Source organism: Chamaea fasciata, unplaced genomic scaffold, assembly GCF_029207755.1.
Source record: "Chamaea fasciata isolate MVZ Bird 193981 ecotype frontalis unplaced genomic scaffold, bChaFas1.0.hap1 SCAF_3, whole genome shotgun sequence".
In the NCBI taxonomy this organism is placed as follows: domain Eukaryota; kingdom Metazoa; phylum Chordata; class Aves; order Passeriformes; family Sylviidae; genus Chamaea; species Chamaea fasciata.
Genome location: NW_027094088.1, coordinates 52,892,893 through 52,906,051, shown reverse-complemented (window position 1 = coordinate 52,906,051; position 13,159 = coordinate 52,892,893). Strand labels below are relative to the sequence as shown.

General features: G+C 42.8%; 1 protein-coding gene across 1 annotated transcript in view; it reads right to left on the bottom strand.

Moving 5' to 3' along the window:
- Positions 1-13,159, bottom strand: part of EZR (ezrin) — a 36,601-nt gene that overhangs the window by 2,367 nt on the left and 21,075 nt on the right. Inside the window, exons 3-11 of the mRNA XM_066179014.1 lie at positions 12,226-12,321; positions 11,161-11,435; positions 10,290-10,373; positions 9,491-9,637; positions 6,046-6,142; positions 2,847-3,010; positions 1,802-1,932; positions 952-1,112; positions 631-723 (exon numbers count right to left, since the gene is read on the bottom strand). Of these exons, the coding sequence (XP_066035111.1) occupies positions 631-723; positions 952-1,112; positions 1,802-1,932; positions 2,847-3,010; positions 6,046-6,142; positions 9,491-9,637; positions 10,290-10,373; positions 11,161-11,435; positions 12,226-12,321 (1,248 nt within the window). The remainder of the gene's footprint in view (positions 1-630; positions 724-951; positions 1,113-1,801; positions 1,933-2,846; positions 3,011-6,045; positions 6,143-9,490; positions 9,638-10,289; positions 10,374-11,160; positions 11,436-12,225; positions 12,322-13,159) is intronic.

Here is a 13,159-nt window from a genome sequence, read left to right as displayed (position 1 = left end):
AGTTATCATTATTCTGTTCTCCATTTGAAGAGCTGCGGGCTGAAGACACACAGGTTCCAAAGAATAAGAATTTGGGAATCTAATTTACACACGAGGCAGTCACCTTCCCTGCTGCTGCAGTGGTTCTGCCCTCCCACATGTCTCACAGTGTGCTGGGAGCACCAGCACCCTGAGCCTTGTGTGGTTTGTCTTTGGTTTTAGTGCAGCAGTTTATTAAACTCTCCTGATCCAGGTAGCAGGAAGCCACCAACAACAGCACATGCTCCTCAAAACAGACACCTGCAGTGTGGCTGCATGTGCAGCATCTTCTGTTGACTGATGTAATGTTTTCAGACATTATATCATGGAGTACATGCATCATGTTTTCATGTGCACCTTCCTCTTCAAGGCTCCAAGACAATGATCACATTTTTAGGTTTAATACAGGCTTTCATTCTGACTTTTGACTGAAGGGTTGTTGGAAGAAAGGTGTTTTAGCAGATGTATTGCACATTCATCTCAGATTTGGTCTTCTTAACTGCTGTGCAGATGTTTGCCTCCACCTGTCTGAGAAGTCACACCAAGCTAAGCACCACACTATGCTCTGCTTAAGCAGAGAACTTTGGAGCAACTTGTAAAGCAGATACTCACTCTGATTTGCCACTCTTCAACCTCACTCTCTTTACGCTTCCTTGCCTCTTCAAGAAGTGCTATCTTGGCTGTATACTCTGCAAGCTCTGTAGCCTGTTGAATGATAAAACCAAATAATGCAGCACATTAAAAAGAACTGTTAACTCTAACAGAGACTGAAATTAAGAACTAAAAACTAGATTGCTTATGATAGAAACCAGTCCAGAATGATGGTCCAGTACTTCACTGCACTGTGTTTTTCCCTGGACATGATGGCTTTGCCTTACTCAAGGGCACAGTAACATGCCTGTGTATCTTGTTCTTAAAATAACTGGGTCTTACCAGCTGTTCCTGGCTCTTCATCTGGTCCATAGTTTGTCTCTCCAGCTCTTCCTTGGCCTGCAGAGCTGCCAAACGGTCAGCTTCCAGGCGTTCTGCCTCCTCCTGGGCCCGCTTCCTCTCCTCCTCCAGCTGAATGGCTCTTTGGATCTGATCTGACAGCTCTGCAAAGAGACAGATCAATGTGATTAGTCCACAAGTCTGGTCAAAGTTAAGGAACTTCAGTCTCTTAAGTAACTGCAGAAGTCATGACAGAACTTTACTCCAGCTTGCAATACTCCCTTCACCATGCTCCTCAATGTAATTATTTGCATAATACACCAAGCAACTGGATTCAGAAGTAGTCAGATGTACACTGTAATTAAATATTCAGCAAGGTGTTTGCACTGAAGTCTGTAACATTGACATGACTCTGCAGCCCTTAATTGACAGTTTGCTGCAGGACCAGATGTTGCTGCCTCCAGTGTGTTCTTCTGTGCACTGAAACAGAAGCTTCCCTTTCACTGGAAAGATTTGTTCCCAAAGTACTTTTTCTGTTAGGAGTTACTAAAAAGTACTTGAAGGCTGAACTCCTGCTCACTGCTGGAGGAAGCTATGCTACTTAAATCCTCCCGGCAACAGGGAAAAACAGAGTTCCCACCCTTTGGTTCCCAAATAAAATCTGCAGGTTTTATGCTACTTTCATACTTTGGATGCACATTTGTACATTTAGCTGTATAGGCAGACATTAGTAAGTCTTGCCAAACAATCCCAGTGTCACCAGATTTAGGTAAGGCATACAACTCATATGGCAGCAACCCATACAATCCCTCTATGGAGCACAATACATGGTCTGGTCAGCCAAGTACTTTACCTTTCTCTGCTTTCTGAGTCTTCACTTCATACTCCTGTAGCCTCACCAGCAGCTCCTCCTTCTCCCTCAGCATTTGCTCCTTCTCCCTCTCAATTGTCTCTCTTCTCCTCTTTTCATCTTCTAGTTGTTTCCTGTTAGAAACATATTTCATGCTGGAAGCTCATTTTCAGACCCAAGCTACTGCCAGACAAGAAAGCTGGCTGGGAATCTCTCCAGGCAGCTCAATGGGAAAGTGGCTGCCACGAAACAGGAGCCAAAAGACGGAAATAGGCCATTCCTTCATCTCTTCAGAATTTTTGCTCAGTTTTACATACCCCATTTCATAAAAGCATTTGTATTTTTGTTGGTTGCCACAGAAATTCAGAATACCAAATAGCTGCTAGACACTGCTAGAGAGGAAAAACAGTACTTGTACTGCAAGGCAGAGGAGGTGTAACTCTGTTACTTCTGCCATATGGAAAGTCAAGGAGGTGTGAAAACAACAGCACTGAGGGAATGGAGACAAACAATCCACAAGTCCAGGAGAAAAGCAGCATGATTTCTTGAATCATAAGCAACCTGCAGCCAGTGGTAGAATTGCTACTCCTTTTTCTTGCCTGTAAGAGATCTCTCAGTTCCTTCTGTCTCTCCAGTGTACACATATGTGCTCCCTGTGAAGGCTTCCCCTTATTCCGAACCATCCCATGGCCAGGCACGTGAATCAGGTACTCAAGAGTCAAGAAAACCCTTCTCTAGGTGCACACCACATCAGAGCCTGCTGTGCCTTTACTTGCACATTTCCTTGCAGCTCTGGAGGCTGCAGCCAGGACAGCTGACTTTGTGGGCACCCGGGCCAAGCAGGAAGAGTAACTCAGTCCCACTGCAGGACACCCCAAGCCACTGCCCATTTTCCAGAGGTCCAGGGCCACACGTGCTCCTCCTGAGCCGGGGATGGCTCAGAGCCTCGCCCACATTACTGGCCCCCACCCAGCTGCTTGCTGAGCCCTGGCACTTTGGTGTCATTGATTTCTGCCATGCCACACCAGCTGCCTGTATCCAAGCCCACCTTTCCAGTTGTTTCTGGTGCTTCTCCTCCCGGGCCTGGGCTTTCATCTGCTGCACCTCAATGGTGTCGGGCTTCCTGCGCCGCATGTACAGCTCATGGTTGCCCATGCAGAGCTGCAGGATCCTCTTGTTAATTCTCAGCCGAGGGGCATAAAACACAAAGTCCTAAGAGAGACACACCACAGTCAGTTTTTTTCCACAGACTCTTTCTCTTCTCCCAGCTAACTGCAGACAGAACATCTTGCCACTAATTTCATTCTAATCCAGACATACATGCAAGGCCATTTAAACACAGCAGCAAGGACTGCAAATACCATCTGAAGCCAAAACTATTGTGATTTATATTCTCCATTTAAAGTCTACACATAATTGACAAGTTACTCTTCTAGAAAAAGCATCTTTTGGAGAAAATCCCAGATTCATGAAATCTCATTTAAAAGGGGATTGTTAGATGTTGCAGAAGGTTCTGGGTTGACAGGTAAACATCTGAGCAACACGCAGACCTCTAGTATTCAGTAGTTGATCAGTTTGCAGTTTTGTGACTGAAAGACAAAGCACAAACTACAAATGTAACTTTGTAGAATTTTTTGATCTATCTGAATCAACATTCAAGGCCCCCTTTGTTTTTTCAGAGAAAAATGCCTTTCAATAGAATTCTTTTCCGTTCCAAGGTATTTTCTATTTAAGTTGACATAGGCTGTTACAAGAGTGTCAAATGAAAACCATTTTTTTAACAACCAACCACACTGGTTATTGGAAATAACAGGTTGCAGGCAGTAACAAAACACAAGATATTCTAAAACTTCTGGTTCAGTAAGAAGGACATTCCCAAATTAATTATTATCTGTCTTATAATCAGACTTTTACAGAAACTATAAACCAGACTGGCTCGAGAAGAAAACCAGCTAAGGAAGGGATATGGAGCACCCAAGTTCATTACCTCCCTGATGATTTTTCTCAGTCCACAACCACACACATTTACAACACAGTCTAAACTGTCTGAACTTCCACAGTGATAAACATCCTTGTGCTTTTTCTGTGTACTGCATGGATAGTGGGCAAGCTGCCACATTACCACCATAAACCAGAGCCCATTCCTTGGAATTACTCTCCTATGGATTGCCTCACTGTTAGCAAAAGATGGAACCAGGAATGGAAGCAGTGATCATGTTTTTAATTGCCTGAGCTCAGAAGCACAACTGTGGCTATCTCTGGGAAGACGAGAAGTCACACTAAGCTATTAAAAGCTCCCTAAGTGGTATTAAGATGAATATTCTGACAAAGACTGATTTTCTCCAATGCATTTCCCTAATGCACACACTGGCCGCAGAAGAGGCAGTCAGGGCAGTGTGTTGTGCTCTCCCACTAAATCCTGCCAGAGCCATTCCAAGGTGCACAGGTCTGATCCTGATAATTGTGACTGTAAGCTGCTCATCCAGCCTCCTATTTCTGACAAGTTTGTGCACATTGTGATGAACAGGTCCTGTGCTGGGACAAAGCTCACTTACATGGAAGTAAATCCTGAGGGTATGGACAGTGCTTGTGTTTGTCATTTAAGGCCATAATCAAGGGATACAACACTCAAGTACAAATATAAAGGAATCCCTTTCTTTCCTCATCCCCACCCTACCCCAGATCTCACACAATGGAGAGAATTGCACCTCGATATTTGAAAGATAATGTGCTGAAGGTCTTGGAGTATACGGGCAGACAAAGCTGAAAAATTAAAACACTTATCCTGGGCAAGGTGTCACAGAGCTCTACCCTTTACATTACTGTCAATTTAAACAAAGGCATGTGAATCCTCTAAATTAAAAGAGAGCTTCCAATCCACAACTTGGGTGGACTGAGTATTTTGCTGTAGTTATAATGCCTGCCTTTTAAAAAGGAGATACAAGCATACAAAAAGACCCAGACAACTTCCTGAATACTCAAAATTAGTGCCCAGGTAAATTCTTCTCTTAGGCACAGCTTTAAACATACCACCAGCCAGAGGGAAAATAACAACTGACAGAGAAGGAGGAAACACAACTGAGGTTTTCAATGCTAACACCTTTCTGTACCAGCCTTTTGCAAGCCTTCCATTTCAAACTCAGATTTACTCTTTGGAGAGTGGGTGGCAAACTGTGATCTGAGTTTTGTAATTATGCACAACATATGCAAGAGGCTCTTCTACTGAGAAAAGCATGCCTGACAGACCAGCTTTCTGTCTCTGGGCAGTTTTGCTGGTTTTCACTAACAGCATCACAGAAAACAGTTCCTCTCCCCCAGGTTCTTATCTGGGGGAAGGAAGAAATCCCTGCAGCACACAGTGCATTAGTATCCTTTAAATTACTTGGAGGATCTTTTTCTGTTAGAGATATTTATAAGCCATCATCCTTTGCCAAAGCCAGGCTGCTTATTATTCCTCTGGGCTGTACTTACCCACCAAGGCCAAGTACTGGGGTGGGGGAAGAGCAGAGGTCTTTCTCAACTCCTCCAGTAATTTCACAAGATTGACAGCATGACATCCACCTATACCAGTTATTCCACCTTATGTTCTCAACAGGTCAAAGTAAGTTTCTAATTCCTCACTAAAATAACTCTGAAAATATACTTTTAAGTATTGAAAAGTAACATTCACAGGCAGCTACATTTCAGTTCTCCACTGAAGTCATATCCCTGAGATTTACCTAGGTGTTCAAGAAAGTCAATGAACACCACATCTTACTCTGTCAGTAGTGTGGAAGTGAGCAGTGATGGATGGGAAGCCATATGTATCCATGTGGTTTTGCAGCAGCATTTGAACTACTTCTGTAATTTTTTTAATGAACATTTTTTAATGTTTGAGGTTTTTTAAATGAAAAAAAAAACAAAAACAAAAATAAAATTTACCTATCAGCTTCCATGCACTGAAAGATATGCAGAGGAGACTCACAGAATTAGCAAAGAATCTCAAATTTGAGCATGAAGTTACCTAGTTTGCTACAAAAAAAAAGGACTCTGCAGTGGTAAAATCCTTTTTCCACATTAGCCATCACTATCAGCCCTTCATTAATGCTGCACAGAAAAAACAGCAGCTCTAAATACACTCTAAATACAAATGCTCATTTTGCATCTAAAATATCTGTGGCTTTCTCCCCCCCCCAAGATGACTCTGAGATGAAACAGTATCAGTTATTCATCTGCAGTATCCAGGAGTCCCTTCTAGATATACTTACTGGTGCCTTCTTGTCAATAGGCTTTATAACAAACTTCTTGTCATTGAAAGAGATGTTTCTGATTTCGCTCCAGGGGAACCCTATCTTCGGGGTTAGCCTGGAAAGAAGAAAAACTTGTTTTAAGAGATGATGCAATAAGCATTTTTCCCCCATAGTGCTTCCAACACACAAACTTGGTGAAATGCAATGCTTCACAATGTTTTCCCAACAGAGAGAAGACAGTAATTAAATCAGATTACCACAGGGAATAGGAAAAGAAGCCCAATAACCTATCTTACTGAGTCTCTGCTCATTTTCATCAGCCTTTGGCTGACCTTTGGCTATGTAAAAGGGATGGCCTCTACTGAAGCCACACATTCAGCTGCTTTTAAGCTTGTTTCTTTTAATTCTGGGCCCAAAATCCACAGCAAGCAGACTTTATGTGCAGTGCTACCCTGCACAGGCCTCTCACACATCATGGGAGGCATAAGCCAAAGAGACTGAGCTGCTCCCCACACCTTACAGCACCCACAGGCAAACCTACTCTGCTGTGCTACAGCTAGCCCAGTCACCTCCATGCTGCCTTCACTGTGAAGTGCTGTACAGGCACCATTCGTAGGAGAAAATTTATTTCTTTTGTTTCACAGAATGGGTCAGGTTGGAAGGGACCACAGTGGTCATGTGGTCCAAACTCCCTGCTCAAGCAGGGTCACCCCAGAGCACATGGCACAGGATTGCATCCTGAATAGCTCCAGTCAGGGAGCCTCCACAGCCTCTCTGGGCAATCTGTTCCAGTGCATGGTCACCTGCACAGAAAAGTTCTTCCTCACATTCAGGTGGAACTTCCTGTGCAACAGTGTCTTCTCCTTGCCCCTTGTCCCACTGCTCAGAACCACTGAGAGGAGCCTGGCTCCATCCTCTTGACACCCTCCCTCCAGACATCTCCTCCCCTAGATTACAGGCAAGGTTAGTAACAAAGGGCCCTGTTCTTTCCTTCCATACAAACTGTTCTTTCAGCCCACCCCATGAGTCACCAAGCAGAACTTTACTCGCTGGTCATGCCATGAGCTCTGCCACGTGGCTCCCCGCTATTGAAAAGCTCCCCTATGAAGCAAGGGGCAAAATTCAGACTCCCAGCTCCTCCTCACTGATGCAGAGACCGGGTCTGTTGATTTGCTTGAAATTTTTCTCTATGACTCACTAAATATTTGAGATTTTCTTGTGCCTTAATTTCTCCAGACTCTTGCATATAAAAAGCATCCAGTTTGTCATGAGATCAAATGTTTCTGAGCCATTCCAATACTTCACCTTCACACACCTGATCAGCTCTGTAGCAAGTTCTAACATTGCAAGGACTTGTGCATTTGACTATAGTAAGGTCCTTTAATTACCCCAACCAAATATTTTATTTTTATATTTAATATCACATTATTATGCCTTTATTCTTCTCTTACCAAGGGAGGGTATATTCTCTAGAGATAGTTGTTAATGATTAAGAATTGTGTCTTATATAAAAAATAATACCAACAAGCAATCTTCTTGTTATTTTCTAACCCCTCCAATGTTTGTGTCTCTGTCACAATTATTCTCGCAAACGATTTGAAGGCACCAGTTTTTAATGTTTAGCACTTACAGAAAAGTCTACCATCACAGTGGGCCACTCAAATTCTGTAAGAATTCTATGGAGCACATTGATTAAAGAAAAAAAGAGCAATTTTGGGAGGAATTTCACTCATTGTCAAAGAGATGGAAAGCTACTACATCAAAAGATTTTGCTGGTCCGAGCACAAAAACCCCCCTTGCTTCACTTAAATTCAGACATCAAGAACAAAATTCACCCTCTTCAGAACTTTCCACTCCCTAACCTCTAACTCAACTGCAAGATTATGCAACAGTGTGTGTGTAACATTAAGAACTGTAAAGAAAATTATTTGATTAGACTAAGATTAACTAATTACTCCAGCCTCCATCACATTAGTACAAGTGCTTAAATCCTAGATAATACAGTATGACAGACAACTAAAATAATTCACTCATTAGTAAGTTCTACTGCAGATTCTTCCCTTTAATGAAGGAAAATAAAAAGCTTGAATAGACCGAGAAACAGGACATTGACATGCACTGCAGTATAGAGGCTCACACACCTACAGCACAGCTTCATTTTCCTCATGTTAAACCTCAACAATGAAATCTCTGCTTCTTCACCTTTGCCCTCAGTCCCCAAACTTTGCACCTACAAACCAAAGGTGCTATACACATTACCATTTTTCTAGTCCCCATATCTACTGGAAAGACTTAATTATATAGTGGCAAGAGTTACAGCAGAAATAAGCAGTTTATTCCAGCACTGTATTTGTTTTGCAAATGCTCTCGATAGGTCTTTACAGTCAATGGCTACACTCTGCTTCTGCAGCTCGAAAAACCTGTTTGTGTGACCATGGTTACATGGCAAGACCAGTCATTCAAGAAGTATTACATGAGCGAAACTACTTTTCTTTCAAGTGACACTCCTTGTTTTCTGGGTGACAGCACATATTAGCATTGCAGAAAAGACTGCCTTTCTCTTTGCCTTATCAACAGAAGATCCAGAGAGTTCCAATTAATATTTGGGTTGCATTCAAAGCTTTTTGGAGGCAAAGACGTAGAACAGGTGAAATCCCTTCGGTATTTCAGTGATAGTCTGTTAGAGATTAGTGACATGAAACAAAGATTTGAAACATCAGGGAGAGGAAAAGAAAGCAGTCTAGACAGCAATGTTCCATCTAAAAAAATATCTATTTTAACCCCCTTCAATCCTTCAGTTGCAGAGTATTAGAAGAGACTAGCAGGCTTAGACACAGCTGTTCTCACCTTCTTATTATGTTTATTTATAGATGTAGTCTATCATTTCCCACCTACTATCCAATTAATAATGGCTCTGCTTTTACCAGAAGGGCTGATTAAAACTGTGTGTACCTCAGCAAGCCCTCATTTCATTCCTCGTTCACAGTAACTATATAGGTTAGCCTCTCCCTGGGCTCTGGGTGTCACCCAGCTTTGCTTTTGTGTCCACCCCATAATCTGCCTTTTTCAGAACTGGGCAGCTGCACACACATCCATCATTAACTTCAGGATAGGAGTGTCCTTAACACTGCAGATACCTTAGCATAGCCAGGTTCTCATGTGGTGGCCACTGATGGCAAACCTGGCGACCTGACTCAAGGAAAAGCCTGGTAAACTCCTCAGTTCAGGATTCAGCTCCAGCACTGTGCATGATTATGAAGATGGCACTGTACAATTGACGATGTACGCTCTTTATACAGCAGGTAGCGTTAGGTCAGGAAAGATATGAAAGCACAAGTGATGTGAAAGCCCATTTCCTAGCTTCACCTACTGATCCAAAATTGGAACACAAGCATTCCTGTAAACGAGAAATGTCCCATACCAGCCCTTTTTGGAAGACCAGAGGTAAAAACCAAAGCCTTACTTATCATCCTTTTCATAGATGTTGAGCCCCAAGGCATCAACCCCCAACCACAGGTCAGTTCCTTTCTTGTTCTTGATTTCAAAGTAGTTGATTCCATACATCTCCAGGTCTTGGGCAATCTTCAGGTATTCCAGCATGGCATTCTCTCTGATTGAGACAAGAAAAAGTCAGATAAATGAGGAAACAACATCAACTCTATCTCATAAAGCACAAACACCTCAGAAGAAAATAATAATTTTTCATATACCTCACCTCAAACACAGAAGTTAAAACTGAACATTCACCATTTAGGATTTACTTTAGAAGTTATCATATCACATCTACGAGCACACACAGAGAATATTCCCATCTACTAACCCCTAGTACTTCCAGACAGAAAATCAGCAACATTCACTTTCTCAGCATTCATCCTTGTGTCAGGGTACAGTGAGTAGGAAAGGTATAGGATCTGAGCTTTCCCCATCTGTCAATGCAAATGCTTCAATGACTGTACAGGTCATTGAAAAGGTTTGATGTACACCTTTACTCTTTTTCCCACTCAAGGCATTACTAATACAACATGCACAGGTCCAAGATCTTCACAAAGCCACATTGTTCTCAGCACCAGTACAAACTATACTTCTGTACTTTACCATGTGATTCAATACTGAACTAAAGAATACGCACCAGGAGTAGACTCACACAGGCAACTCAAGAGTCTAAACCACAGACTAACAAAACCATGCTGTAGAAATACAAACTTAAGGTAATCAAAAAAGCAGCAGGGTGACCAGCCCAAGGACCAACACAAAACACTCACTTGAGCATTCCACTGTGCTCAGCATGCCACACCTGGATCCGTTCTTCCCATTGCTCTCTGGAGAGTTTATGCTGGTCCATCACCCTACACCAGGAAACAGATATCAAGATTAGGTGCTCTGCAGTATCCACTGATTGGTGATCTTTGCTTTAGTCTTCCTCTCACCCTGGTGGAAGCCTTACTGTAGCCAAAAGGAAAACCCTACTCAGCCCAAAGATGTTGTCTGTGAAGCAGAGCAATTCAGAATGAGCAATAACCCACTCCAAAGCCTTTCTGGTCACTGACCAGACACATGAGAGGTATAAGCAAAACACTGCAAACAAATCACACACATACTGTAGACACCAGAGGATTAAGCAAAGCAAAAATTGGTGCAATCCCTGGAATCAGATATTTCTGCAGTGTCATCAGGAGGGGTAAACAGAAGCCATTGGTCTGATAACATCCACTAATCCTGTGTGGGGATGGACTGTGTAGCCACAAGACCTGCTTTCCACATACAAGTTTTTTAGGACTGTACATTAGATTAAGGACACACAATCCAACCTTCTTCAAGAATGACAAGTTCTTGACTTAATGCTGCTCTTTTCTTCTTAAAGAGGAGACATTCATACTGCCACAGTTACCAGCATGGCAGCAGTGTTTAAGAAATAAAAGCTGAATACAAAACTATACTTCCTCTCTAACCAACCCAAGGAGAAGCAAAAACATACTCAAACACGACAGGTAGAAATAAAATAAGGGAAAAACCCAATTATATACAATTCAATTTAAAAAACCCAAATGTGCTTTCAAATGAAACTCTTTGCATTTAACTAGGATTCAAATTAAAAAATAAAAAAAGAGAGACTGTGTCAGTCAATTCCTTCACCTTTGGGGGATCAGACGCTCTGAATTGAGGTATCCAGGCTTGTGCACCTCTTTGTTGTAATCTCCAAATTTGGCCTGCACAGCATAGGAGCCAAGAAGTACTGCTGTTTCAGGAGGACAGTAGATCTCATCACTGAGGATCCCTTCCTTCACCTGCAGGAAGAACAGCTTCTGCGTGATGTCCTGAATCAGCTCCTCAGACACATCCTCAGGGAAGAACTTGGCACGGAATCTGAACTGGAGGGGATTCTCCTTTCTGATTTCTTGAGCAGAAACCTGAGGACAGAGGTGACACCACAACTGAGCAGGTGGGTTTTTTGCAAACAGTAGAATATATTGCTTTTACACAGAAAAAAGAATTTGGGGCATTTGTCTTAAGAGGTGAGTGACTGGCAACTCCTTAGCGAAATCCCTTAATTCTGGCTGCTCACTGGTAGGAGAGAACATGGGGGAGATGCATGATGTTTTCTGACTAAGCCACTTAAATCCTGTCTGTGCAGTAAACACTGGTCACTGGAGAATGATTTGCTGTGCTGTATCAGACTGCAACCCCCCCCAGTACCGTGTGTTTGACAGAGAACAGCCCCCTGACATTAAACAGGTGTGCCACTGACTGCCCCATCAAGAAAAGCAGTTCATGCCCTCATAAGAGCTGGGAATACACAAACAGGAGCACATCAGAGGTGTCAGCACTTGACTGCCCTGCCTGAAAATGTCTCTTTTCCAATTAGCACACAACTAATCCTGCACAGGCAGGGCCTAAACCTATCGTCAGCTAAGGTGCTCCTCCAGCCACAGAAAGCACAGCTTCTTCCCGCACAACAAAGTACAGCATCAAGGTGCTGCTGCACATCTGGCAAATGCTTCCTGCAACTCAGAGTGTGAAAGGGCAGACTTCTGCCATCCTCACCCATGGAGACCACAGTGTTATCTCTAAAACAATCCTGGAATTATGAAAATTAGGGCACAACGAACAGCAGGCACAGGTGCATAAATTTGCAGCCAACAACACCTCAGGAATCATACAATTTAACCTTTGGCCAGCAATTACCCCAAAGTCTGTTACCTTTTTATCAAGCTTCAGCCAAGTCTGGAATCCTTTGTTGTCCACGTACTGAAGACCAAAGTACCACACTTCTCGCAAACCTATGGTTTTAACCACCTGCAACAAAAAGGTAAAAAAGAAAAAACTGTTGCAGGTAAAACTTCATATGAGGTCCACGTATCCTTTCAAGTTCCGTATCACCTGTGATGGGTGCAGGCAACAGCCTAAACCTACTCATTTGGCATCTCTTAATTTCACCTTGTTGACAAAGATACACAGCTGCCATTGTAGATGACTATGACAGCACAGGTTAAGATACTCGTCCCACCCAGTTTCTAGAAGATGATGATCTTGGGGAAAGCAGGTGAGACAAACAGCAAGTGACAGGCCACCAACTGCTAGACTGATACACTGGCAGCAGGTGGGGCTTCTGCTTGCTTTTATCTACTGACCCATCTTAAAAGTGTACTTAGTGAAGCAGACAAATTATGTCACAAAGTTTTTGGTGGGATGGTCTCTAATGGTGTTAGTACTAATTACAACTAGTTAGCAATACTAATGGCCCAAGTGACCTTGTCTGCCAGCCACCAGAGACTACTCCTAGAGGAAGCAATTGAGAGGTGCTTCATACGCTGCTGTGAGGCTCTGAGAATTACAACCGAGTGCAAGTATTCTCAGTCAAGGTTATTTTTTTAAACTCCCCAAAAGGCTGAGTTTATGAAGGACAAAAATACATCAATGCCACCACATTAGGACAAGTTTCATTTCATATATTGTAAATACTAAGCAGCTGAAAGACACAGGAACACCATCCATTGGCTGGATGGCACACTTACTAGTAAAGCAGTCCTGTTTGAACATGTTACTTTTCCTTAGTGGAGGACAGAGCGAACAAGCCCCTGACCTTCACCTACTCTTGACAGCTTGTTCTTATAGCCAAGTGCTTGGCTGCCAG